This window comes from Protomyctophum bolini, assembly GCF_963924005.1.
Source record: "Protomyctophum bolini genome assembly, chromosome: 11".
Taxonomy (NCBI): Eukaryota; Metazoa; Chordata; class Actinopteri; order Myctophiformes; family Myctophidae; genus Protomyctophum; species Protomyctophum bolini.
This window is the reverse complement of record NC_137872.1, coordinates 4,350,247-4,376,490: the sequence shown is the minus strand read 5'-3', so window position 1 is coordinate 4,376,490 and position 26,244 is coordinate 4,350,247. Positions and strand designations below refer to the sequence as shown.

Sequence of the window (26,244 nt, the reverse complement as noted above, 5' to 3'; positions counted from 1 at the left end):
CTGTCTCAAGTACTTCGTTCTTTGGTTGTGAAATGTCTTCTAAATCCTGAGAGTTTTCTGAAAAACCCATGTTGTCGTGCTCAATATTTAATGTCAAGAATCCCAAAAATATATATGCCAATAACCCGCATCTGAAAATATGTTGTTCCAGGGACCGCCCCAAAAGGCAAAGATTTTCTTTTTCTTTTTTGAGGCTTTCGACTTCATTATATATTTTTTATGGGAGGCGGCCTTTTTTCCCCCCCCCCGACAGCATTCTAGCCGACGGGGCAACGGTCCGCTCCGCAGCGGGGGGACATTCGCTGCGATGCGAAAAAGCGATGGCCCGACATGCGCTGCTCCCGTGCTTGCGGTTATAGGGTTAGGTTAGGATTGAGGTTTCGGATCAATATGCTGTCGGAAAAAAGACCTGCACCCATTTTTTATAGAGGGACAGGAAACGGGGGAGAGAGATGGGGGAGTGAATGCAGTAAAGGCCGTCGGGATTGGGAGTCGAACCCACGGCAGACTGCCGGCCAAGGTGCCTGGACCACTGAGCCACGGCCCAGGCCCCAAAAGCAAAGATTTGAGTTAAAAACGTTTGCTCTGAAATACAATACAATACATTATATTCAAAGATTTGCACCAAATTTTCACGATTTTTCTAAAATGGCAGATATACAAGCTCATAGCGTGGCACTCGGTGCCGCACTATGGGCTTGTAGATCTGCTATTTTTCAATAGCTAAAGTAATAACATAATGCTTAAAACACCAAAAAGGTATATTTACTTTGTTGACTGGGGTCTGTGTACTGTTTTTGCTTCATTTTCCCTTCAACACAAAATCTCTTCTGCAAAAATATCCAATCTAAAATCTCGCAGCGCAGTTGTGAATTTATAGATCTACCATTTGACATGCCCAGAATATAGGGATATTAAGGTTAATTAATGTGGTAAACATCAACAATGTTAGAAACAATGAAAAGCAGCTGAGTTGCATTTTTCATTAGGCATTTTTATTATAATCTGCAAACTGATCAAAATAAGGAACAAGTCAAAATAAGGAATAAGAATTTCTAAAACAGTAAAGTTATCGTTAATACATATACAGTCTGATTAATTCAAGCAAACTGAAAATATAATCCTCTATCCACTTAAAACCAGTGCAAAAATGCTGATGCACACACAGACACACACACACACACACACACACACACGCAATCATATGGTTGGTTGGTTGCTTCAACGGCGTGTGTAATCGGGAATAAAAGACGCATTCACAGGTAACTGCAGGCAGAACACTGATGAGCCGTGATATAATCATAATAACAGCACGGCATTGTCGCCCCGCAGATTTCAGCTGGGCTTTAGTAGACGACGTGAACATGAATACGATAACAGCTACGACTAATGATTTAATTGATACTCTGTGTCGCCATGCCGACAGGAACGGATCTTTCGAACTGTTCCAAGCAGTACCGTCATTCAACCGAGGGCGCGTTCGTAAAAATACCGCAACAGAGCACACTCGCCTATTAGTTCGCATTGCACAGTGCGCTATTTCCGAACACGCCCCCAAGTATCAACCAAACCGAGCTTTAGGGCAGAAGGTTTGTTAGATCCAACCCACTGTTAATAAAGAACAAGCTTGGGGAGTTTTTGCACAGGACTCTGGGGACAGGACTCTGCTGGAAATTGGAAAGACTAAGGGTATATTACAGTTCCGAATATTTATCAGATCTGTATCAAACATCTGTGGTATTATAATACAGAGACACACAGAACCATGCTGGCTCAAGGAGGAAAAAACGAGACCTGGCTTAGTGGCTAGGTGTTTCCACAGACGTACTTGATTAGGTCAAATTAGTCAATTAATGTACCTGCAATGATCAACTTTACCAAATTAACTGTTCAAGCAGCCAGTTCTGGGATTGTACATGAACCATGCTTCATACTCTCTAGATCTTGAACCAATAAGAGACACATTTCACGAAATGCATAACGCACAACGTTACTGCGACTGTAAACATAAAATAAAACAAAACCTTCACAATGCCAGTTACAATAGAAAATGCTATTGTCAATAAAGTGTAAGAATTGCAATCAATATAATTGCTACAAAATATTCTGGTAATAAATCTCTCTTTTTAAAAATACATTCCACCATACTAGCAATTTTTTTTTCTTCATTTAAACTCCCAAGGGATACAGATGAGCCCTTTTTCTAAAATGTTTAAGCAAACCACAACTTCAGACCAAAGAAAACCAACGTCCTCCATGTTGGGAAAGTTTAGAATGGTCTAATAAAAGAAATCGCAAAATAGCTCAACTTATGCAATATGGAACGATGATTCCAGATCTCACTCAGGTTTTTTTTTGTTTAATTAATGACTAAATATGTGATTTCATCAGATATTCCAGTATTTAACCCATTCTGAACGGGAACCCATTTTGGTGTTAGCACTATGTTATGCTTTAGGTATTGAAAAATAGCAGATCTACAAGCTCACTCGGTGGCGCGCTATGAGCTTGTAGATCTGCTATTTTTGAACAACAACTGACATTTTTAGAATCTGATCTCAGGTCAGAATGGGTTCATCAGACCATTGTGTGTCCAGTGGAAACCTCGTATGAATCTGATCTCAGGTCAGAATGGGTTCATCAGACCGGTGTGTGTCCAGGTGGAAACCTCGCATGAATCTGATCTCAGGTCAGAATGGGTTAAAATATCAGCTAAATTATAAATCGGTCCCTGACATCCTCACACTCGTCATGAGTCACAAGTAACCCATTTTCCTTTACTTAAGGTTTATAATTATATAAAAAGGTATAATATGATAACACTCGTATTCATAATAATAATACACATTTAATACAGAGAGGAGTTTTAAAGTGATGCCGCGACAGCCTCAGTTGTTTTTCTTCTCCTCCGGATAAGGAGCGTAAGGAGGAGGCTGATCCTACAGGGACACCAGATTATTAGTATTATTATTATTAGAGACACCAAGAGAAACATGTTGTAGAAGCAGTGTTGTTTTCATCGACTAAAATCCATAGGGGGCGCCGCAAATGCGATAAATGTAACAGTTTGTCGGAAAAACATGAATTTTGGGGGTTAAATCCCATCCGAATTACTTACACATGATCTAAGGTGTGACTTGAAATTGTAATAGGCTGGCAATATTAGTGGGAGGGGTATATAATGTAAGCCACTGCGGCAACCACACTCTGCAACCTTTCTAGTTATTATTATTACAGGGACACCAAGAGAAACATGTTGTAGAAGCAGTGTGTTTTCGTCGACTAAAACTAAGACGAAGAATGTTCGTCGACTACCTTTTTTCACTGACAAAAACAAATGGAAACTAAATGAAAACTTAAGCTACGATGACTAAAACTAAGACTAAATATACTGACAATTTCGTCGACAAATAAAAACTAGACTAAAAGTTAGGAAGGGACTATAGTGGACAAGAGATCCACTAAACGTCATTTTACACTTGGTTTGCGACACGTTGTGAGCTTCTAGATCGGCTATTTTCAGCAAGTGTAAAAACACTCATTATGACCGCATCAAGACCCGCCAAAATACATTTTAGTCGACTAAATCAACTGTAGATTTAAAACTAGACTAACACTCAGACATTACAGGTGACTAGTAAAATGTGACTAAAACAAAATAATTAAGTTTCAGTCCAAAGACTATGACTAAACTAAATCAAAATTTGCTGCCAAAAACAACACTGTGTAGAAGCACTGAAAAGAGTCGTCACACCAGACATGGTGCATAGTTATCCAATTAGACCCGAGGATCATTCTACAAAATGTGACAGTTTTCAGAAAAGAAAACCGTGTTTCTGGGTCAGTGGTTCTCAAACCATTTCATGTCAAGAAGAACCCCCAGAATTATATGTAATTGGCCGCCATCTGAAAATATGTTTTTCCAGGGACGCCCAGAAGCAAATATTTGAGTTTAAAACGCTCTGAAAGAATATATATATTCAAAGATTTGCGGCACAATTTGCGCCACAAAAAATAAATAAATCAATAGCTAAAGTGGAACATAATGCTTTAAAACACCAAAAGGGGTTCCCGCCCAGAATGGGTTAACATAGCTGATCAAATCAGTCTTCCAGTGGGTAATAAATGTATTATTTAGTTACAAGCTCTTGTTAATGGCCTATTATTCATTGGTTCAATATTAATACAAACCCATACACGAGCTCATTCACTACCACTTAGCCCATTTAGACCTGGGAACGATTCTACAAAGTCTTCTGAAAAAAACCCTATGTTTCTATATGTCAGTCGTTCTCAAACATTTCCATGTCAAGAACCCCCAAGATTATTATGTGATTGGCCACACCGACCCCCGTCTGAAAATATGTTGTTCAGAGACACCCCACAAAGTTAAAAACGTTCGCTATGAACGAATATATATTCAAAGATTTGCTCCACATTCTCACGATTTTTCAAAAATAGCAGATCTACAAGCTCATACCACCGCTATTTTTCAATAGCTAAAGTATAACATAATGCTTAAAACCCCAAAAGGGGTTCCCTCCCAAAATGGGTTCAAGAGACAGCGACAATATAATGTGGTTACACTAAATTAACAAAGGACAAAATGTAAGGTCACTCACCATGGGCATGTAGACATTGTGTGGATTGTTGGGGTTGTAATAGGCGCTTCCTGCTGCTTCGGCTGCCTTGGAGTTGCCTGAAACAGGAAGGTGTGGAATGGCAGGGGAGCGACAGGAACGTTAGCCTATAGAAAGACCACTGAAAGCTCTATTCAAATGGCCTAGAGAGGGTGGGAGGGCCGTGCGTGGGTGGACCGCAGTCACAGACGGACCTCTGAGAGACGTACGTTTATTTTGGACGCGCAGAGAAGTTCAGAGGCGATTACGCAAGCCGTACACCGTACACTCACGGGTGCGGTCCGGTGAAATTGTCGCCGGTGTGCTGGTTTTGTGCACACGCCCACGGGCGACTAGACCTCCATTGTGGGTTTTTTTTAACGCTACACGTCCTGCGCCCGTCATGAGCACACCTGTTGTTGATCCAGGTGACAACGCCTGCGTCACCCGCTCACCACCTGAAAGGGCCTTTATACCACAAACACACACCATGCTCACCTCACAATCTACAGGAGCCATTTCATCTCATTAGTGTGTGTTGCTGTGGGCAAAACACTATTGTTCTAGTAGGTCCGATCTATTCAGATCCATGGATCATATTCTATACTAGGGCTGTCTGTCAGAACGAATTTCATAATATGAATGTAATTCAAAAATGAAAAAAGAAATATATATATTCGAATGCTAAAATTGCCATTCGAAAGTAGCTTTTATCATCATGTATTAATTATATTTTTATTTCGTTTCATATTTTATTTACCCACGCTCGCTAATTTTTTTTATTGGATAACGATAACTGCTGTGAAATCACCCCCCGGCCGCTTCTTGCCTTGACTCATTGAAATGAATAGCATTCCTCAGTCTATGGAGTGGAGTGGAGGAGTGACAGCGTGAGGCTGTCAGGCTAGGCTACGAGCAGCAGCGCCAAAGGTCTGGGAAACGGGGAATCACCACAACTGAACATTTACGTTCGGAAATACCGCACGGTATAGCCACTCGCCTGTTAGTTTGCATTGCACAGTGCAACGCGGTTTGATGTAGTGAATGAGACAGTCTGCTGCACAGCCTTCTTTTACTGGAGATGTAATGTTCACAAAAAGATCAGATCTGGCAGGTGCAGTGACACATACAGTACATACAAAGAGACAGACACACACACACACACACACACACACACACACACACACACTGACCTGGAGCTGGTGGTGGTGGTGGTGCCGCCCAGGTCTGTTGAGGTGCAGCCCAGTTCTGGGGAGGCCCGGGGTATGGTGGGGGTGGGGCCATGTATGCTGGGGCTGTTGGGTATGCTCCTGCAACCGAACGGACAAGAGGAAGGAATTTAACCCATCAAGACCTGAGATCAGATTCATACGAGGTTTCCACTAGGACACACACTGGTCTGATGAACCCATTCTGACCTGAGATCAGATTCATACGAGGTTTCCACTGGACACACACTGGTCTGATGAACCCATTCTGACCTGAGATCAGATTCTAAAAAATGTCAGTCGTTCGATTTTTCAAAAATAGCAGACCTACAAGCTCGTAGCGCGCCACTCGGTGGCGCGCTATGAGCTTGTAGATCTGCTATTTTTCAATAGCTAAAGCATAACATGATGCTAACACCAAAATGGGTTCCCGGTCAGAATGGGTTAAATAAATACAAAGTAGACTCTTCTTCACCCCTCAGTGATCAGTTGGTTTTGCACCAACACTCTCAACGCGGGGGAGAAAGAGACCAGTGTTGATTTCCTCGACTAATACTAAGACGAAAAATGAATGATGGTGACAAAAAATAAGACTAAATATATTGTCAATTTCGTCAACAAATAAAAACTAGACTAAAAGGTTAGGAAGGGACTAGTGGACAGGAGATCCAGTATAAGTAATCTATTTTGATTTTACGCGTTGTGAGCTTGTAGATTGGCTATTTTCAGCAAGTGTAAAGTATGTCATTACAACGCCATCAAGGCTCGCCAAAATACATTTTAGACAACTAAATCAACTGTAGATTTAGTCAACTAAAATCGCACGACACTAAAACACTAAGACATTCCAGGTGACAGAAATATGACAAAAAACTAAACGAAGTTTCAGTCCAAAGACTATGACTAAACTAAAATAGAAATTTGCTGCCAAAAACAACACTGAAAGAGAGAAATGATATGATAAAGAATAATAAGAATATGATGAACATAATTTTGCACTAACAACGCTGTGCATATTAAACAGGACAACAGAAAGAAATCTTTTTTCCACTGATCTCGAGTCAGCTTTTATAGCAGTGTCCACTAGAAATGCATCTTGTGTAAATTCTAGGTTCCCCAAAACTCTTTGAGTCTTGTATACAAAATGAAACATAAGTAAAGTAAGTAGCCTTGTCGAGCCATGAGGCCCATAGGGGCAGGAGCCTATCTCCTGTTTCTGTAGCGTGAGGCAGCTTGATGTACAAGTACACCCCCTGGACATGCTAGTATGTCGCAGGGACTTGATGCTGAGTGCTAAGCAGGGAGGTATATTGGGTCCCATTTTTACAGTCTTTGGTATGACCCGGCCGGGGATCGAACCCCAACCTCCCAGTCTCAGGGCGGACAGTCTAACCACAAGGCCACTGAGCTGGTCAAAATGAAACATACATACAACTAAGAAAACAACTCCATACCTGCTTGGGCTGTGGGATAAGGGTAACCCCCATTGGCCATGGGAGGTCCTTGGTAGAAGCCGTTCTGTGGGGCGGGGGGTGCGTAGGGGTAGTTCTGGGCAGGCGGTGGAGGACCGTATCCGTCCATCATGCCAGGCGACGGGTAACCATACGAGGCTGCGCCGTTCTGAGCCGGAGCTGAGCGGGAAGCTGAAAGACAGTCAGGGAGACGTTGGTTTATTCCTCCCATCACAACATAATGTCAACACTGGATTGTGTCTGTACCTACAATTTGCTCCTTTACACCTGACAGGGGGGGGGGGGGGGGGGGGGGGGGAGTTTCCCTGGTTGGACGTAGCGCGTGGAAGGAACACGTTATTCCAACCAGTTACTTTTCCCCTCCATCAGGCGCCAGGGGGAGGCAGTTTAGAGAACAGGATTACTGCATGTTTTTTGTACCCTAGGGGACACGGGGAGAACATGCAAACTCCACACAGAAAGGCCCTTTCACCAACCCCGCCTAGGGTATGGGCACTGATGACAGCGTCCCCAGTGGGAATCGATCCCGGGACATTCTAGCTATGAGGCGACAGCACTACCAACTGTGCCACCGTGCCCCTTGTCCCGGCTGTTTTAGTGAAGGTTCTGCCGGCCTGTGTTTGCTCAGGGGCTCAGGTATCAAACCCGCGCCTCGCTGTCATCAGAGCTCTCCTGCAATACAGGCCTTTTAAACTCTCACATTTTCCACCCAGGTTTATCACTAAAAAGTCAAGAGATTGTCCTCATTCTCAAGTTGAGCGCAGCCATTAGATATTGACTTGTGGGTCTAAAGGCAGCAACACATCGACATTGATGAGCGTTAGAAAGCTCGAAAACTTCCTCTGCCAACCAGGTTGGCAGAGGAAGTGTAACGCCCAGGATTACGTTAGATAATTGGCACTGGGTGAAAAGAAAACTGGGTTACAAAATTGCGGGATGTAAATTTAAGAAGAAAAGAAATAAAGAAAGCTCGAAAATCTGTAGTAGAGGCCGTGTGCACACGCTCGTGGCGGGTAGTCAGTTGTAGTGAGGCGTCGCTCGCCGGTTGGTGCCCGTCGAAAACAGCGGGTGGCAGAGAAGAGGGTAGAGCTCTCTGGTTGACTGTCTTACCATTTGTGGCCAGTTTGAAGAGATGCTGTCCCAGCTCTATAGCTCCCCCACTGTTGAACGCCATCTTGAAGTTGGCCTGACCCTCAAAGCCACCTGTCATGGAGAAAATGCTATGTTAGCAGAGCAACGGCACCATTGGAATGACTGTGCTTCAAAATGTATACATTGGAAACAAATGCAGGGGTTGACACTAACTAGGTCTTTAGGGGCAAGTACAGGTCATGTTCCACCTGCCCAAAAGCCATGCCCACTTGAACGGAAAGTATAAAGTCCATTACAAAATGATATGTAAAATTTGAATTACAGTTCAATTTAAGGTGTATGTTGCAACAGTGAAAAGAGCACATTATAGGGAAACAGTTCTCTTATTTTACATTCCGCAGACCAGGTGTTTAGACAGATATCTCGTGTTGCGTTTATAGACGGTTGTGTCCGGGGACCGGGGAAAACTGAAAAACAACTCCACCTGCCCCAACGTTTTTAGGTGGGCAACCCTTTAGTGTCAAAGCCTGCAAATGGAAGACCAAGATGAACAGCAGCGAGGAGAAGAAGGAAAAACAAACAATAATATCATACCGCCAGCTTCAGCCGACACTGTCCCTTTAATGTAGTTGGCTGCGAAGACCGGTTGCTCAATGCTACAACCCTTCATCAGATAGTATGGAAACATGGCCGACCCCAGGCAGTCCTTGGAATTACTGCTAACAAACACCAACTAGTCAACAGAACGAGAAACAGAGAGATATTGAGAAACAGAGGGTGGGGGGTGGGGTATGAGTGTGAGATATGCAACAGATAAACTAAGAGCAACTACCAAAGCAAACTAGTGATGCACCGAATATTCAAAAGTGCTGAATAAATGTATTATGGACCCATAATAGTGATTATTATTTAAGTTAAGCTTTGCCATAATCAGGTAGCTTTAAGGTAAGGCCATGACAGCAATGGTAGGGAAAAAGATTAATCATATTCGGATATTCGGTGTTCGGCCAACTGTTTCCTATATTCGGTTTCGGCCAAGAATTTCCCTTTCGGTGCATCCCTAAAGCAAACACTACATCACACATTGCGAATCCATTTTTGACAAAGAATTGTCAGGTGCACTTTGTACCCTGTATGGTGTGAGGTAAATTGTTCCTTTTTTGGTCCCTTTAAGAAGATCTGTCTTGCAGGAGACATCGCTGAAGGACAGTTCCACATGTTTACTCTCCCTCAGGACGCTTTGAAAAAGGAGGAGACATAATATGTCAACATAAGTCATAACAAACGTCTGACGTGTGTGTGTGTGTGTGTGTGAGTCATAATAATAAAAAGAATGATGTAACTTAGTTTCCAAAGTGACAACACAACCACTGTTAAACCACAGCTGCATCCTGTGTTTGTGTTGCCAGCTAGCATTAGCCTGGCTTTAGTGCTATATTTATATTCAATGCTAAAGTACTAGCTTCTGACAGCCATAATGTACAGAAGACAACACAGCAGCAATGCGAACTGCTTGAATGGAAACGATATTATGAACTATACTTTAATTGTCGTCGTCGGATGAACGACGTGTTTTCATTCACGATGGCGCAGATAGACAGACATATTATTCCAAGCTAGCGTTAAGGCTAACCTTAAAAACTTAGCTAGCGTTCCGTTCATCATCGCACGTTAGCTCAAAAAACAAACGCAATTAAACATGTAATTAACAAGTTATGCCACGACACTTGGCAGCCAACTCTCCAATTGTACATTTCAGCATACATACCTCTCTCCGTTGTTTATTAACAGGCCACCGTTTTGGGAATGATTTCGATTCAGAGCCATGTTTACTGGTGTCTCTACTGTCTGCTCTGCTCTGCGTCTGGTCTGGTCTCGGCGTCAACTGGATGCCGCTGACCTCGGCTTGGCGTCACCAGACTTTCCGCAGCAGAACCTGTGGAAATCTACTGCTATAGTGCTAGTTACTGCCCAGTGCTCAGATCCGGTCTAGAGCCCGCTGTATCCTGTGACATTCCTGCCATTTGCACACACACCCCAGTCCCCATTGAGTATTTTTGTAGTCTAATAGACGTCCAAATGGCTTTAAAATGGTCTAAAAACTGGGGTAAAAATAGTCTAAAAATGAAAGTTTTTTTTTTTAGCAGTCTAGGCTTAGATTAGACGTATCCGTTCCAGACCGGACGTGCCAGGCAAAAGCATCCGAGTCGAGCGAGATGTTGTTGCCCCAGTAAAACGTCAACATGTGACGTCACGACGTCAGCTGGTACTCTTGTGATCTGTTCGCTAAACAAGCGACTAATAAATAAAGCATCACATTCCATTACATCATGTAGGAATGTCTCCTGTCATGCTGTTGTCTGTCTAGTCTAGTTGATTGATTGATTGAAATATTTATTAACCGTTTGAACTTTGCAGAATTACAGTACTACATTTCAAAGACTGTTAACTGTGAGTGGACGACCCAATAGCATTACACTTGTTTACACCTTGTTCAATTCATCAAAACAGGGCAAGTTGACAATTAGATCGCAAGTATCCTTGGTCTATATAGACCTTCAATACAAAATTTGCAATATTGTTCGTGTACATTTCAAATTAAATTAAATAGCCTATGTTTCCAAATTGCAATAGGCTTACTTTAATTAATTGGTCTGGTAATATCTTGATGACATAATGCCATGATCGAGTTTAGGGGACAAAACCAAATTATGGAAAGTGTTCTGAGTTCTGACTCACAGCTGTGACTGCACACACACGGCATGAATCACAGCTATGCGGCCCAATTGGTTTAACGTGACATTTCAAAGGAAAGAAAACGGCTGGCAATGAAGTGACTAAGTGTGGTTATATAATAATTAGGTAACATACGCATTTATTAATTTCCATGGGGATAATGATGAGACAGCTATAGGGGATGACGGCTTGGAGAGAGGAGGGGCTCTGTTCTGTCATTGAGTTTAAACCTCTATGGTTTAAACGATATGACTGAATTAACGTGCGTGTCCTCATTTCTAGTATAATCAATGTATTAAAGTCGTATTAAAACAAATAAATAATATAGGCAGGCTACATCGCACGTCACCCATAAAAATTGCAAGTCTCGAAATGATTAGTAGTCTATAATTTTAATTAAAGTCACGTGATTTCTACCGCGCGACCCACAAAAAAAACACGTTCCAACCACACAAACACTGTTGTGTTTGAAATTGGACTCGTTCGATATACACAAACATCTACACTGCAACAACAACAATGAATTATTGTTCATCTAATCTGTTGATTTGGGTAACTGCTGCCCTCATCACGGCTCAATACATATTGTGTATGTCGCAGAAGAAAGAACACAGCATGCTCGGGGAGAGGGATGTCGACCGTTTCGTACCCAAAGTTACCTGTTCCAATCGCAGAATACGTGCTGTATTTGGTCGACTGGTCCAAAGTAATCTACGCGTAGGTAAGATAGACATTTATTTTAGCCCGCCTGAAACATATAGACTGTCATCATGTGAACCATATGGCTAATATGTTTTTGTAATTAACAGTCAACGTTGGGCTACAACTTTGATTTAACTGGATTAGGCATCAAGTGCAAGCTATCAAGTTGATACCTTTTAACAATATTTAATTCCTGTACTAGTGTATTGCTATTCGTTGGGTTGATTAAATCACGTTGTATAAGATACGAATCTTTGCCTTTGATCATCAACAAGTGACCTTTCTCCAGATAATGCAGGAGAAGATGCTGTGCGTAATGTGGAACACTGCGGTGCATGGAAGCGAGATAAGCACGGTACTTCGGAACCACGGTTCTTCGGTGGGCCCCATAAGCACCACACGAACAACAACACCCTCACTTTTTACAGCAAATACGACAGCTGCTATACTCTAGTGGACATGGAGGTAAAGTATAGCCTCACTGTACGTGTCTGTGATGACTCTCTGGACCAAACAATAGCACTATATCCATTTGATTAATAACCATTATCTTGAAGGCCCAGTGTGAGTGAGAGATGAGAGTTAACCAAAAACGACAGAGTAACCAGCTGTGTTGGTGAGATGCTAACCATGGTTGATTTGGCCAACACAACTGAAACAAAATAAACATGAAAGTCATGTGTTACAGCCTCGATGCAAAACATATAGGCCTAATTAAGGATAGGCTATTGCTAAACAGCCACGGCAAGGCCTTATTAATACATATTTCTGCATTGAGGTTGGGGTGGGTGTGACTATTTAAAAAAAACAATGCAAAATAAAATATTTTCCTTTTATAGTATAGTTTCCCATGTCTTTCTATTCTTATTCATCAACAGGGTAGCAGGGTGGTCGTACCTCTACTGGTGCAGCTGTCCGGAGATGATCGGTGGTTCAGTGTCAAAGTCAGCTGTCCATGGCCCTACGTCACCACACGTGAGTAGCCTACATGTGTGGTGATACACATTTTATACCGGTCCAGAGTATATTCAGCTATTAGTGTAGATGTTCGTCTTGTACAAACATTAAATTCCCATTGACAATGCATGGAGTATTGTATGTCAGTGTCTGAGCAAATCGGCCTATAATGTAAGGCCTATTCATAGTCTTGATTTACGGTGACCACCGCTGCGGTAGTGAGCTGACCACCGGAGCTGAAATAACGTTGAGCGGTGGTGAGTAAAAACAGAGAGAAGGGCTGGAGCGGTGGTTTGCTCTTCACCGCGGCTCGTGACGTCATGTTGTAGTTCGGTGGTGGTCACCTCACCACCGAAAATCCAGACTATGTATGAGCCTTTAGTGACTATTTTTGTCTTACACAAACGTTAAATTCCCTTTGACAATGGTATTTCCTTTCCTTTTACTTTGGTAAATAATACTGTTTCCCCAGCCATCTGAGATGGTTCCAAGGTTTTAATGTGGATCCATCTGTCATTTTCTGTTGAACGAAAAAAGTGAGAAATGAGAGAAAATGTAAGATTATGACCGTTTGTGGGTAGTTCAGTACTAAAACATGTCGTTCCTTCAGTACTGCCTAGACATTGTGACACCCAGAGAGATCTACGAGTGGATTGTGGCCACCAAAATGTCTCCATTGATATCTGCCTGGGAAAACTGGGATGCTGCTACGATGATCAAGATTCGACCTGCTACTACAAACGCAATGGTAATGTGTCACATTGGTGTTACTTATATGTCAGCTATGCCATACTTAGCTAGGATGGAACATTACTTTTCAGTCATTCTAACAATGGGGGCCACCCTGCCAAACAATGACAAAACCAAAACTAGAGGGGCACAGGTCTCCACCAGGCCAGGTGAAAAGGGTGGGATATATTCCTCTAATAGGAAAGTGTGTGAAAGATTTCATGTAAATTGCACGCTGCGTTCATGATTTCAGGGCCAATCCTGCAAACTTTGAAAGCCAATGTTAGCCAATTAGGATAGAATATGAAATATCGGACAAATACGTCTTGAGCACATGACTATAGAGATACTGTGTAACGATTTGCGGGATTTTTGGACAAAATCTGGAGAAGTAATACTCAAAAAATGTGTTTTACAAAAGTCGGCCTCCTGGTGGCGCTATAACAGGCCGTTCTTGAGAGATTGTGGCAGAGGTTCATTGTTGGCATCCAGGGAGTGTGTGTGTGCAAAGTTTGGCATCGTCCGACAGACGGACGGACGCACTGACGGACGGAGTGCAAAATATTCGGCCTGGTGGAGACAATAAAGTATTTTCAACTTGTTCCTTTCAGCCTGCTCCTTGGACAGTCACTTGGTGTTCTCTGTGAAGACTGCAGGCGGTGAGTTCCCGTTCGGTCCCAGCAGTCTCGTGGTTAAGAATCAGCCACACGCTCACCGCTCCCCTGCAGTCACCACTGCAGACACTGCCGTTTTCAAGATTGGTGTCATGGACTGTGGCGTGAAGGTGGAGGTAATTCCACACATCATCACATTGGGCTTTTTACTTTAGTCTTTACATTGTTTTACATACGCGTGTTTGTGTGTCTGTGAGAGAAAGAAGTTCATTAATCCGGCTTCTCTCCCGTCTGTCTGTCTTTTGTCGTAGGTTGTGGGAGATGTGGTGAGGTATGAGGTGGAAGTGGAGACAGTGGGGCAGACCAAAACTGTGAGCCAACATCCACCATTCAGGTGCCTATATTTCACAGGATGAAACCATCAATTTTTATGCCCAGCTTTGTGTGTGTGTGTGTGTGTGTGTGTGTGTGTAATGTGAATACCCCATAGCGAGGATTTTATTGACTGAGGGCTTAAAAAGTGAGGACGCCAAAAGTGATTGTATGATGATAAGAGTGCCCCTCACTTACTTCACACAAGTGTGATTTTATTATCAAAACCTGGCATGGCCCTTGGATGAAAGAGGCGTGTATAAGAACAATGATTATGTCTGAACTTGTGAGAACTTGTGACGTCATATCTTCTAAATTCTGTGTCCATTTTGTATCTTATGAGAGGAAGAGATCCACATACATACTGTGTTACTGACTGCACATTGCGGGAGATGGCCATGTTTTTGTGCACCTTATTCAATGTGGGTTTTCCAGGCTACAGGTCCAGTGTGAGGATGAGGCTTCGTTATACTTTGCCACCAATCCACCTCCTGTGACTGCCCTGGGGACCTTTGGAGTTCAAATGAGAATTGCAACAGGTACATGACATTAGATTGGATTTTATGATTTTTAAGAATGACATTTCAGAAAAGAAACTCAAGTCACATTGCAACTGAATAGGATAGAGCGTCGCAGCGACAAAGGCCAAGGAAATAATTCCCCGTTCATTTTCCCCATAGACTTTTCAAAATATTAATTAAAAAAGACAGCAGACAAAGCCAACTCTTGTTGTGACAAATCATGACGATAAACACAATGTTTTTGGGCCGATCAAATAATTAGTAAGAAGAAAATAAAGGCAAAACAAAACTTTCTGTTTTCGTCTTACTAATTATTTGATCGGCCCCAAAACATTGTGTTTATTGTGTTTTGTCACAAGAGTTGGCTTTGTCTGCGGCGTAAACGTTAAACAAATACTTTTTGAAACGTCTATGGGGAAAATGAGGCATTATTTCCTGGGAACTCGTCGTGCTGAAAGGGGGGCGAGGACTGCGGCGCTCTATTGCGGCAGCCTATTGATCTGTTTAAGTGCTTAACAGTCAGCAAATGTACAATGTAATCTTCACAAAACATCAACTATTGTCCTTTTGTCTTTTACTCCAGATGTATCATTCACCTCCTTCTTCCCTGAAGACCAGCTGCCCGTCTCCTTCCCCCTCCGTGAGGTCATATATGTGGAGATTTCAATCGCTCCACCCTTTCTAGAAGACACCGTCTCCCTGCGCGTACGAGACTGTTTCGCTTACCCAGCCTCCAGACAGTCTGTGTGGACACTCCTCTACGACGGGTGAGTCACGACATTGCCCTTGCCCTCAGACGAGGCAAATAAGAGCGTGTAAAGAAAAGTAGCGGAAGTAACAAACCTACTGTAACGTTTTTTTTCATCCATCTCACCTCCCTCCATCCAAACTTCGTCAGGCGATGAAACCTGTATACATACAGCACATTACGGTCAGCTTGACACTGCATCGTTGATTGCATACAGGTGGCCTACACTACAGGGCAGCCCTCTGTGGATTTAGTGTGTCCCATGATCTGAGCTCCTCCTCCCCGAGTTCCAAGGAACGTGCTGACCCTGCATCGAAGAGAGGTGCCACGCTCTCCCCTCAGCTTACTGAAGTCCACCATCAGCTACTTAGTCGTGTTGACGTTGATCTCCTTGCGTCAGAGTACCAGTGATCTGACCTCATCCCTGTAGGCAATACTCATCATTGTTGACTGTCTATATCGTGCCTATCACTGTCAAGCCATCAGTGTGCACGATGATGACTTTGGAGCTGTGCGTGGATATACGGTCAGTCACGAATGTCCTGGGAGTAAAAGGAGAGGGCTCAGCACGCATCCTTGGGGTTTGCTGAAGGTCAGGGTGGTCAGATGTGATGTTGCCCATTCTAAACACCTGTCAGCGTTTCGTCAGGAAGTCTACTCTAGTATCCGGCGGCTACACATGAACGCTTGGGTGCAGCCCTGCAGGTCTCTGAGCTTTATGTCAAGCCTCTTTGAGACTACTATGGTGTCGAAAGTCGAGCTGTAATACACAAACAACATGCATACTTTTGTCATTTCTTTCCGGTATCCCGCCAGAGCTGTTGAGTTGCGCGAGACCACTATTCCCGCTGGCCTAGCGGTCCAGGCGCATCATGCCACATAATTATACTGTAGGCTCTGGCCTGACAGCGAGTCGTGCGTTTCGAGTCCCGTTCGCGGCGACCTTTGCTGCATGTCTCTACCCTTGGCCTTCTCTCTTCCTCTTTCCTGTCAACCTCCACTTGAAACTATCGATAAAGGCAAAAACAAATCTTAAAAAAAAAAAAGAGAGTGGCGTGAGTAGGCCCTACATTGCCGGATCTGAAAGCACCATAACGTGCGTGGGAGTGTGAGCCATACCGTGTTGCTGATCCATGGTTTCTGGTTGGGGTGGGTCTTTTTTTGGAACAATGTGTGAGAGCTATTTGACATTATTCCCAGAGGCGTCCTCAAACACCCTCCAGTCAGTCTGATTTTGATTGATTTATTGAAATTTATTGCAAAAAGTACAAACATCAGACCAGTCTGAAGCGAGTGGTGCAACAGCACCACCTATTGGTACTCTAAACATAGTAACACAGTTCAACAAGCTGTTCCTTGAATGTTTCCATTATGGTCCTGTGTATTCAATTGATCAAGACATATTTATAAAGAGGTGCAATACTATACAAGAAATCATCAAAAGCAGTAAAAGTATAGTTCCTGTAAATGTATATTTACAGGAAAAATAAATTGTATGTTCCGGCCAGATTCAAACCTCCGTCTCAACGACAGGCTCACTTTGTAGCCTTTGCTTGGATGGAGGATGGTCAGAGCTTCCAAGCCGTGGGCGGTGGAGAGATTTACCATTATCTCGCAATGGGGTATAATACGTTATCAAAGATACGGGTCACTCACCACTGGACGGGTGCAAATGACATGCTTTAGCTGGGAAAGACCTTTTTGAGGTCTGTCCGATTCAATTTACCTGTATATGAGTGACACATCCCGGTGAGCATTTTCTTGTACACCGATAGCCCAATCCTGGTGTAATGTAATTCCTTCAGTGCTGTCTCTGTAGAGTAGAGGAACAACATCGTCATTATCAGCTTACAGAAAACGTTTTTGAAATAATGCGTCACCTGAATTAATACCCAATTTGTAAAAGTTACGTTTAATTTCTTTGTTACTCATTAATGTTATTACATAACACGTATGTAGGCTAACACATTACCCCCGGCCCCAACACTGTTTTAACAGGTGTCCTAACGCTGTGGAAGACATGATAAGTTCCATTCCCAAGGACAGCCATGGGAATTCAACATCCAACTCCCAGGTCCGGCAGTTTTATGTCAAGACCTTTGCCTTTGTGGACCCTCATACTGGCCGTCCAAGCTTGGAGGAGGTAAAGTCTTCTCAGACTGTCAAATTGTATAAACACCTGCTACTATTACTTACCATGTATGGTACAGATAGCTTTTCAGTCGTTTTCTTTGTATATTGAAAGCAATCCTGGTTGTGAGATCAAATAACTGCCTATACACCATGGGCGGCAGTGGCTCGGGAGGTAGAGCGGCCGTCTTGGAATGCGAAGGTTCCAGGTTCGATTCCCGGCTCCTCCTGGATATAAGTGTCGAGGTGTCCTTGAGCAAGACACTGACTGAACCCCTAACTGCAGCCGATGAGCTGGTTGGTGCCTTGCAAGGTTTCCACCGCCATCAATGGGTGAATGTGAACTGAACACCCTTCAGCATCTGTTTTGTGTACTCTGTCACCATCTATTGGTTCAGTGCATAAATGTGGCATACATAAATAAAATCTTTTTAATTGGGTGGTGTGGGATGTTAAGATTAAAATGAAACTTGTATCATTTAGTCTTCATTAGTAGTAGGGGAACATTAATGACTGCTTTAAACTATTTCAGATATACTTCTACTGCTGGGTGGAAATCTGCACGGAGGATGTGGAGTGTGCACAGCCCTGCACGATTACCTGTGAGTTTTGAGACATTTCAACTAATGCTGCATCTCTGGATAAATGTCAGTGTTTTAATTAATAGTCTTTATATAATCAGGACGTTTAATCTGATTCAATCAATATTGCTTGTATTTATCGACTAGGTCTACAATATTTGAATGATATGCCGTTGGTTGGAAAGAATAGGCATTTCTTTGTTCAAACTGTTCTGTTGCTCTGGTGCGACTTTCCTTCTACAGCATCCGAGCATGAGAGGCAGAGGAGGGAGGCTTCATCTGGATCCAGACAGGCCCATTTAGTCTCTTTGGGACCTCTGAGGATGGATCAGAACAGCACCGGACGACCAGAGGAGAATCAATGTGTTGACCGGGATATAGGTAGGCCCTATACGTGACTTTGTTAATGCTCTGCTGTCTGGAAGAAACCACCTAACTAACTCCGAAATGTTCATTCTTTTTTCCTTAAAATGAAAAAAACCATCCAGCTCAAGTGGAGTTAAGGTTGTTGTCGTCGAAGCGCTTTAATACTTTTCATTGGTTCAATATATTTTTAACCAACAGTCAGACATAAAAGGGTGGTTTTTTTTGCGAGGGGCTAATTGGCATAGATTGTAATTACAAACGTCCATTTCTCCCTTCCTCAGTGTTTCTGTGTACAGTGGGTGCTCTCTCTGCCGTGAGCGCTGCTCTGCTGCTGTTCCTGTTATCTGTCGTCTTGATAAGGATGAGGAAACCTGCTGCTGTTCCTGTTATCTGTCGTCTTGATAAGGATGAGGAAACGTCCACTTGTGGTGATCTGCCACCAAGCAATGGTCCATGTCAATAAAGCACAAATTATGTTTCACACAGTGCATCATTTATTCTACAGTCCTGAGATGCAGGTTTTAATATAGCAAAGCAATCTTGTGTGATTTAGAATGCACACCAGCATCAGTACCCAACATCATTATTAACCCGTTTTGGGTGGGAACCCCTTTTGGTGTTTTAAACATTGTTATAATTTAGCTATTGAAAAATTGCAGATCTACAAGCTCATAGAGCTAGTAGGCCTGCTATTTTTGGAAAATGGTAAAAAAAATATTTATTTCAGAAAACTGGAGGATTTAGAATATTTGTTTTACATTTTGAGGTCAGGCTTAAATGGGTTAAATATTAAAGCTTTCTATACTCTAGAAAACCAAATTGAACAAAACGCCTCACTAGAACTGATATCCACAAAAGGAGTACTTTATTTTTGTGTGACAATATTATATAAAGGAAACAATGGAACGGAGATGTACTCGGGGCAGCTGTTGGTTTAGTAAGGTCGGAACTTTCTCTGTGCTCTCAGCACAGATATCCTCTGTTTGTCCTCTTCAAACTTTTTCCTTAGTTCGGCAATATCTGAAAGACACGGTAGTTGCATTTAGAACGAGTTCAGCTATAGTAGTAATAATAATAATAATAATAACTTGGATTTATATAGCGCCTTTCAAGAAACACAAGGACGCTTTACAAGACAAAAAACAGAACTAGTTGCCAAAAGCCAGAGTGAACAAATTAATGTCTCTTCAGTGCAGACTTGAAAGAGTTCAATGTGGGAGTCTGGCGGATCTCCAAGGGGAGAGAGTTCCAGAGGGCAGGGGGCTGCCACGTAAAAAGGATCTATGGATCTACACTAGAGAGGATCTATGGATCTACACTAGAGAGAGTTCCAGAGGGCTTCTAAAGCTGTTCCAAGTATATTCCCAACCACAGCATTTCTGCAGTTCCATCTTACAATCCTGTGCATCACATTTTAACAACTTAAACCCTACTTTGACTGGGGGTTCCCCAGGGCGTCTATACAAAAGTTGGTACTTTTTTTGTCCCTAGTATAGTATACATACACACAAAATATTTTTGCCGAAAATAGCCAATCTACAAGCTCGCAATGTGTTGTGAGCTGTTGATCTGTTGATACTTTCACTCATTGTTCGCCCCTCGGAAAGGGACTGAATCTGACTCAAGGCCCATGCCGCTGATTATTTACCGTCTTATGTCCCATCCACTAATGCCTTTTAACCCATTCTGGCCGGGAACCCGTTTTGGTGTCAGCATCATGTTATGCTTTAGCTATTGAAAAATAGCAGATCTACAAGCTCATAGCGCGCCACCGAGTGGCGCGCTACGAGCTTGTAGGTCTGCTATTTTTGAAAAATCGAAGAACGGGTTCATCAGACCAGTGTGTGTCCAGTGGAAACCTTGTATGAATCTGATCTCAGGTCAGAATGGGTTAACAAGAAAACACAATCCTGCAAAGCTCCTTCACAGGTGCAGTACTCCCCGGGTTTACATGATAAAATGCACGATAATGAACTTACGTTCTTTCTGTGTGTTCCGGTGCTGCCAGGTGTAAAAGTTCATCAGCTCCTTCCTCTTCTTCTTCCTGATCTCCTTCTGTAGAGTCCTCTTATTGGCCGCCTCGCTGTGGGGGCGGGCCTTGGCGCCTTTGTTTCCTCTGGTGACTTTCACCCATCCCTCTTCGTCCTCCTGCTGCTTCTCAGCCGCCTCCTTCTGGAGCTCCACTTCCTGCAAACAAAGATGGACGTCGGTCTTAGGGGCTAGAATCAGTCAAGGACTGTCTAAAGAGGACGGGACGCGAAGACCGTAAGGGCGCCGCCATGTTGCTCACATGGTGCTCCATGGAAGGAAAGATGCAGCCGACACTTCCGCGTTCAGCTTCCTTTGGTCTCAACTGCGCATGTTTCTTTCCTTCCATGGAGCGCCATGTGCGCAACATGGCGGCGCCCTTACGGTCTTCGCGTCCCGTCCTCTTTAGACAGTTCTTGGAATCGGTGGGGAAAATGTGCTGATGTTGGAGGTAAAGCTACGATAATAATCCTCACCGTTTCTTTCCTAATATCGTAGTCTTGCATGAAGGTGTCAACCTTTGCTTGCAGCGTATCTGGAGGAATGAACGACCCCTTGTACTGCCCAATCCATTCTGGGGAAGAAAAAACACAAAGAAATTAATGAAACCACCGGTTAAAAGAGATTTGAACGTGTTCATGGCTTTATATACCGCTAAAAAGGTATTTCAGCAACCGCCCAACTGAAATGTGCATACGGTAGTAAACTACGGTATTGCTTTGTGTAGAAAGGGTGACTTTCACTGAAACAATATCCAAAATAGACAACATTTTTTAGGACTTGAAGGAAGCGGGGGCGGATGTAGCCCTAGAATGTCTGATCTTATATACAAAATACACAGCCATAGATCAGTCCCGTCCACACCGTGTTAGCAGACTGACCTTGTTGGCATTTTAACTTGTAGTGCTGCATGTGTACTCACCCCAATAATTAATTCCTAAGACTTGGTGTCAGATAGATTGTCCTCTAGTTTCATATCTATTTGAAAGTTCTGGCAAAAAAATATTAAGTAAAATATCTCCCCTTGAGTGCAGGACTGAACATGGGAAGCACAAACGTATACACAATTGGCATGGTGTGATTAATTACGGCCTAGGGCCGAGGGTCGTTAGAGTCTATTGTTCCGTGTTTTTAGTAGTTATCGCATGTCTAATGGTTAGACGTGTGACAACAACGACGCAACAATAGGAAGCCTGCAGCTCAATAGCTTTTGCTTTCGGGGGAGGGATAGTGTTAATTTAGTTAAAATCAGGCGGAACACTTGGAGACATCAAGAGGAGCACCATAGCTCCGCGTAGCACAGGTTGGGAAACACTGGCCTAGACCAATCGCAACGCACCTATCAATTGTGTGCCCCATGTGTTTGTGCTTCCCAAACATTGACTGTTCCCAAAGTTAGTTTTCATATGATATGTTCAGTCCAGCAGTCATTTCAGGTCAGGCCCTTGTCGCTGACCAGAGAATGTCGTCTGTGTGAATCTTGTGGAAAAGTGGATGAATGAGGCATCTCCAATATTCACTGATGCATTGTCAAATAGATTATTTGTCACACTCGGTGGTGTAAGGACCTTTACTCTAATACCTGTAAGCCATGTGGTTTACTAACCCTAACCTGCTGTAACACCAGAATGTTATAGGTTTTTCCTTTTATTGTCAATGTAGTATTTTGTGTTGTGACTAGTGATGCACCGAATATTCGGCCGCAGAAAATATTCGGCAGAAAATGGCTAAAAACGCATTTTCGGCCTATTCGGTTTCGGCCCAAATAGGCAGATAATATATCACCGAATACGGCGAATAGTGCATAATAGTGATTATTATTTAAGTTAAGTTTTGCCATAACCATTTATTTTGCCATAAATCAGGTAGCTTTAAGGTACGGCCATGACAGCAATGGTAGGGAAAAAATATATAATATTAAACATATTCGGATATGCAGTATTCGGTTTTCGGTCAACTGTTTCCTATATTCGGTATTCGGTTTGCGACCAATAATTTCCCTTTCGGTGCATCCCTAGTTGTGACACAAAAAACATTTTCTGCACCAACAGACAACGAAGAATGATCTAACCCATTCTGACCGGGCACCCATTTTGGTGTCAGCATCATGTTATGCTTTAGCTATTGAAAAATAGCAGATCTACAAGCTCATAGCGCGCCACCGAGTGGCGCGCTACGAGCTTGTAGGTCTGCTATTTTTGAAAAATCGAAGAACGACTGACATTTTTTAGAATCTGATCTCAGGTCAGAATTGGTTAATCAGACCAGTGTGTGTCCAGTGGAAACCTCGTATGAATCTGATCTCAGGTCAGAATGGGCTAATCTAACGTACTTAGTACACCGGTCTTCACCGTCTGCTGCTCTGTAGAGACCACCAATGGCACGTCGTAGGGGTGAGACTTAGCTGCCGAGATACTGGAGGCATTCTCGAACACCACGTAGCCCACTTTGAAACCCTATGGACAGACAGACAGACAGACAGACAGACAGACAGACAGACAGACAGACAGACAGACAGACAGACAGACATTGATGCAAAGGGGCAAATATGGATACATTGGATACACTGAAGCACTGAGAAAACTGTTGCGCCTTTCTTCGTCCTTTTTTTCTCTTTAAACTTGACTACGGTAGCGGTGGTCTCAAAAACATAAAGGAAACTTTGACAGGAAAAGACTCGCTCACCGTATAAACAAAGAAGTAAAACTCCTTAGACTTGAGACTTGAGATTTTAAGATGCTGTGCTCATGGTGCTCTGTGCTCATGGTGAGATTAAAAAGCAAAACGTTTTCGGTCCTCAGACCTTCGTCAGTGCTATGGTTTTTTACAGACAAAGAACTTGCTTTTAAACAGCTTCCAAATAATACAGCTCAGGTGCTGTGCACTTTGTTTATACGGTGAGCGAGTCTTTTCCTGTCAAAGTTCCCTTACATTGGATACACTACATTACCTGAAATAGGAGTGACAAGTACCAGAAAACATTGGTTCCATGTCGGGCCCTGAATCTGGTGTCTGAAGTCCTACCTACACTACACCCAATATATTTCGCACAGATTTGCACAATGGACATTATGCTATTGCACGGCTTTGAATGCTTGATTCTGATTGGTCAATTGTCAAATTCAGTGGTCTGTTATATCTGCATAATGACCGATGCCTAATCAAACCCTCGGAGCACCTGCTGTGCTCCGTTGATTTACTGATGTTTCCAACATGACAGCCATGTAAACACACACACACACACACACACACACACACAATGTCATTTACAGCTAAACATTGCTCTCAAAAAAAATGTTTTGAAAACATTTGAGCAAGGAATAGACAGTACCCGAAAATGGATTATATTTTTGATCAACTCACTGCCTTGTTTTCCATGTTGCAGCTGGGCAGACGGTGGCCAGTGTGACACAAGAAATAAATAGTTTTGTTGCACCTTGGGTCAATTTATTAATTTATGTATTAACAGTGCAATAAGCGGGATAATGTATGGCTGAGTGGTCATTGTTTATACATAAATCATCTTCAGGTTGACCACTCAGCCACACATTATCCCTTAAGCGTTATTCATAGTCTGGATTTTCTGTGGTGAGCTGACCACCGCTTCACCCAAAACTACAACATGATGTCACTGAGCCGCGGTGAAGAGCAAACCACCGCTCTTCCCATGCAGCCCTTCTCTCTGTTTTTACTCACCACCGCTCCACGTCATTACAGCTTCGGTGGTCACCTCACCACCGAAAATCCAGACTATGAATGAGCCTTTACTTGACATTCATAACATTTTGGGGAAATTTGGCCTACAGTGCCCAAAATAAGGAAGCCAGGTAAGTTAATTGGTTAAAACCACGGTGTGTGTTAAGGAGGTGTAATGATACGGTCACTGTGAGATAAACATATTAACACAAACCTGTTTTTTAGCTGGTTGGAAGACGTTGCTCAAATGGGGTTCTGGTTCAGAGGAACCAGGCTGGTCCATCAACGATACTGACTGAACGGCACCAAACTCAGAGAACAGTTGCTTAACCACCGGCTGCAACGACAAAAAGGAGACGTGTTGTATGCCAAACCCGCCCAAATAAAATGTGCATACTAGTAAACAACAGCTTTGTGTAGAGAAACAGTAGAAAGGTCTTTACTTCTTCCTACTCCTTTTTGAACTTCTGGTGGAAGATCAATGATCACATTGTTATCATTTTCTTATTTCATTCAAAAAATAAATATATATGAATCGTTTATTATTTTTATTTTACCTGAAGGTTCAAAATAATAATCAAATCAAATCAAAGCTCTGTGACATACCATAAGTGGCTTTCACTGAAAGAATATGAATATCCCAAACATCTACATCATGGAAAGTGTATTTAAATCGGAAAACGACCTACCGTTGAGCAATAAGGAGGAATGTTTAGGACGAACAATGTTCTGTCTAGGGGTCTGTACGTCGTTTTCTCCGCTCGAACCCTGTGCTCTTTCACGTACAACTTGTGCTGCGCAACACTGTCTGGCGAAAACTGTAAGGACAGCACTGCCGTAAAAGACAGGAATAAAGTCAACATACATAAATACATATACCGGTACATACATTCAGCACTGGGACAATCATTCACAAAAGAAAACGTACACAGTAGTAGTGCAGCAAGCACATTGTAACGTCGACACAGGATTGCAGGTTCTGCTTTAGGATACGATGTCGATACGTTATAAAGATCGCACGACTATTATTTCTGTACGACGAGGAGTTGTCAACATATGTATTTTTGATATAAATTATATATTTTAATACCTGCAAATCCCCCAGGAATGACCAAAGCTTGATTACTGCCATGTTTCTTCTTGGAAGGCGCCATGTTTGTTTTTTGGTGTAACCTTTTACACAGGAAGTAGATGCCGTCGACGACGCGCAATGGTAGTTGTAGTCAAAGCCTTTTTTTGTAGTCCTTTCTGAAGACGAACAAACCCCCTCTTGTGGTGGTAATTAACCAAAATGTCTGTTATATCCTCTATGGTTATATCACCAGAATGTCTCAGTTCCCAAATATGTTTGATATGAGAAAAGAGATCCCATGTATGTAGAGACTTGAGATAAACAGAAAACACAAACTCCCATTATGAACTAAGAATAGGCTATTCCTATTATTAATTTAAATGGGCAGCGGTGGCCTAATGGTTAGACTAGGAGCGCCTTGTTGCCGAAAGGTTGCTGGTTCGATTCCCCGGACGGGCAAGAAAAATATGGGTCGGGAAGAGATTGTCACACTGGTCTCACCCAAAGCCGCTGAAGTGCCCCTGAGCAAGGCACTGAACCCCCAACTGCTCCAGTGGCGCTGCTTAGTGGCCAACAGTATAAGACTGTGGTTGTATTGGTC

The 26,244-nt window shown here is 42.8% G+C and overlaps 3 protein-coding genes across 3 annotated transcripts; 1 reads left to right on the top strand and 2 right to left on the bottom strand.

The window, feature by feature from the left end:
• Positions 1–973: 973 nt before the first annotated feature.
• wbp2nl (WBP2 N-terminal like) lies at positions 974–10,325 on the bottom strand. The gene is made up of 8 exons (XM_080776613.1): positions 10,160–10,325; positions 9,521–9,629; positions 8,986–9,124; positions 8,410–8,502; positions 7,282–7,470; positions 5,813–5,929; positions 4,623–4,699; positions 974–2,939 (listed from the first exon to the last, which is right to left on the bottom strand). Exons 1-8 carry the CDS (start codon positions 10,216–10,218, stop codon positions 2,889–2,891), a joined length of 834 nt encoding a protein of 277 aa, XP_080632739.1. The 5' UTR covers positions 10,219–10,325; the 3' UTR covers positions 974–2,888.
• Positions 10,326–12,189: 1,864 nt separating this feature from the next.
• On the top strand, positions 12,190–18,513 carry LOC308324425 (zona pellucida sperm-binding protein 4-like; the record flags this gene model as incomplete). The annotated part of the gene is made up of 9 exons (XM_080776471.1): positions 12,190–12,294; positions 12,708–12,804; positions 13,397–13,534; positions 14,127–14,305; positions 14,441–14,523; positions 14,937–15,040; positions 15,606–15,789; positions 17,769–17,913; positions 18,433–18,513. The coding sequence occupies exons 1-9, from the start codon at positions 12,289–12,291 to the stop codon at positions 18,511–18,513; spliced, it is 1,017 nt and encodes a 338-aa protein (XP_080632597.1). The 5' UTR covers positions 12,190–12,288.
• A 1,179-nt stretch (positions 18,514–19,692) lies between these two features.
• On the bottom strand, positions 19,693–25,731 carry rrp7a (ribosomal RNA processing 7 homolog A). Its single transcript, XM_080775305.1, has 7 exons — positions 25,662–25,731; positions 25,261–25,403; positions 24,786–24,908; positions 23,208–23,331; positions 21,352–21,449; positions 20,827–21,034; positions 19,693–19,867 (listed from the first exon to the last, which is right to left on the bottom strand). Exons 1-7 carry the CDS (start codon positions 25,723–25,725, stop codon positions 19,782–19,784), a joined length of 846 nt encoding a protein of 281 aa, XP_080631431.1. The 5' UTR covers positions 25,726–25,731; the 3' UTR covers positions 19,693–19,781.
• Between the last annotated feature and the right edge of the window lie 513 nt (positions 25,732–26,244).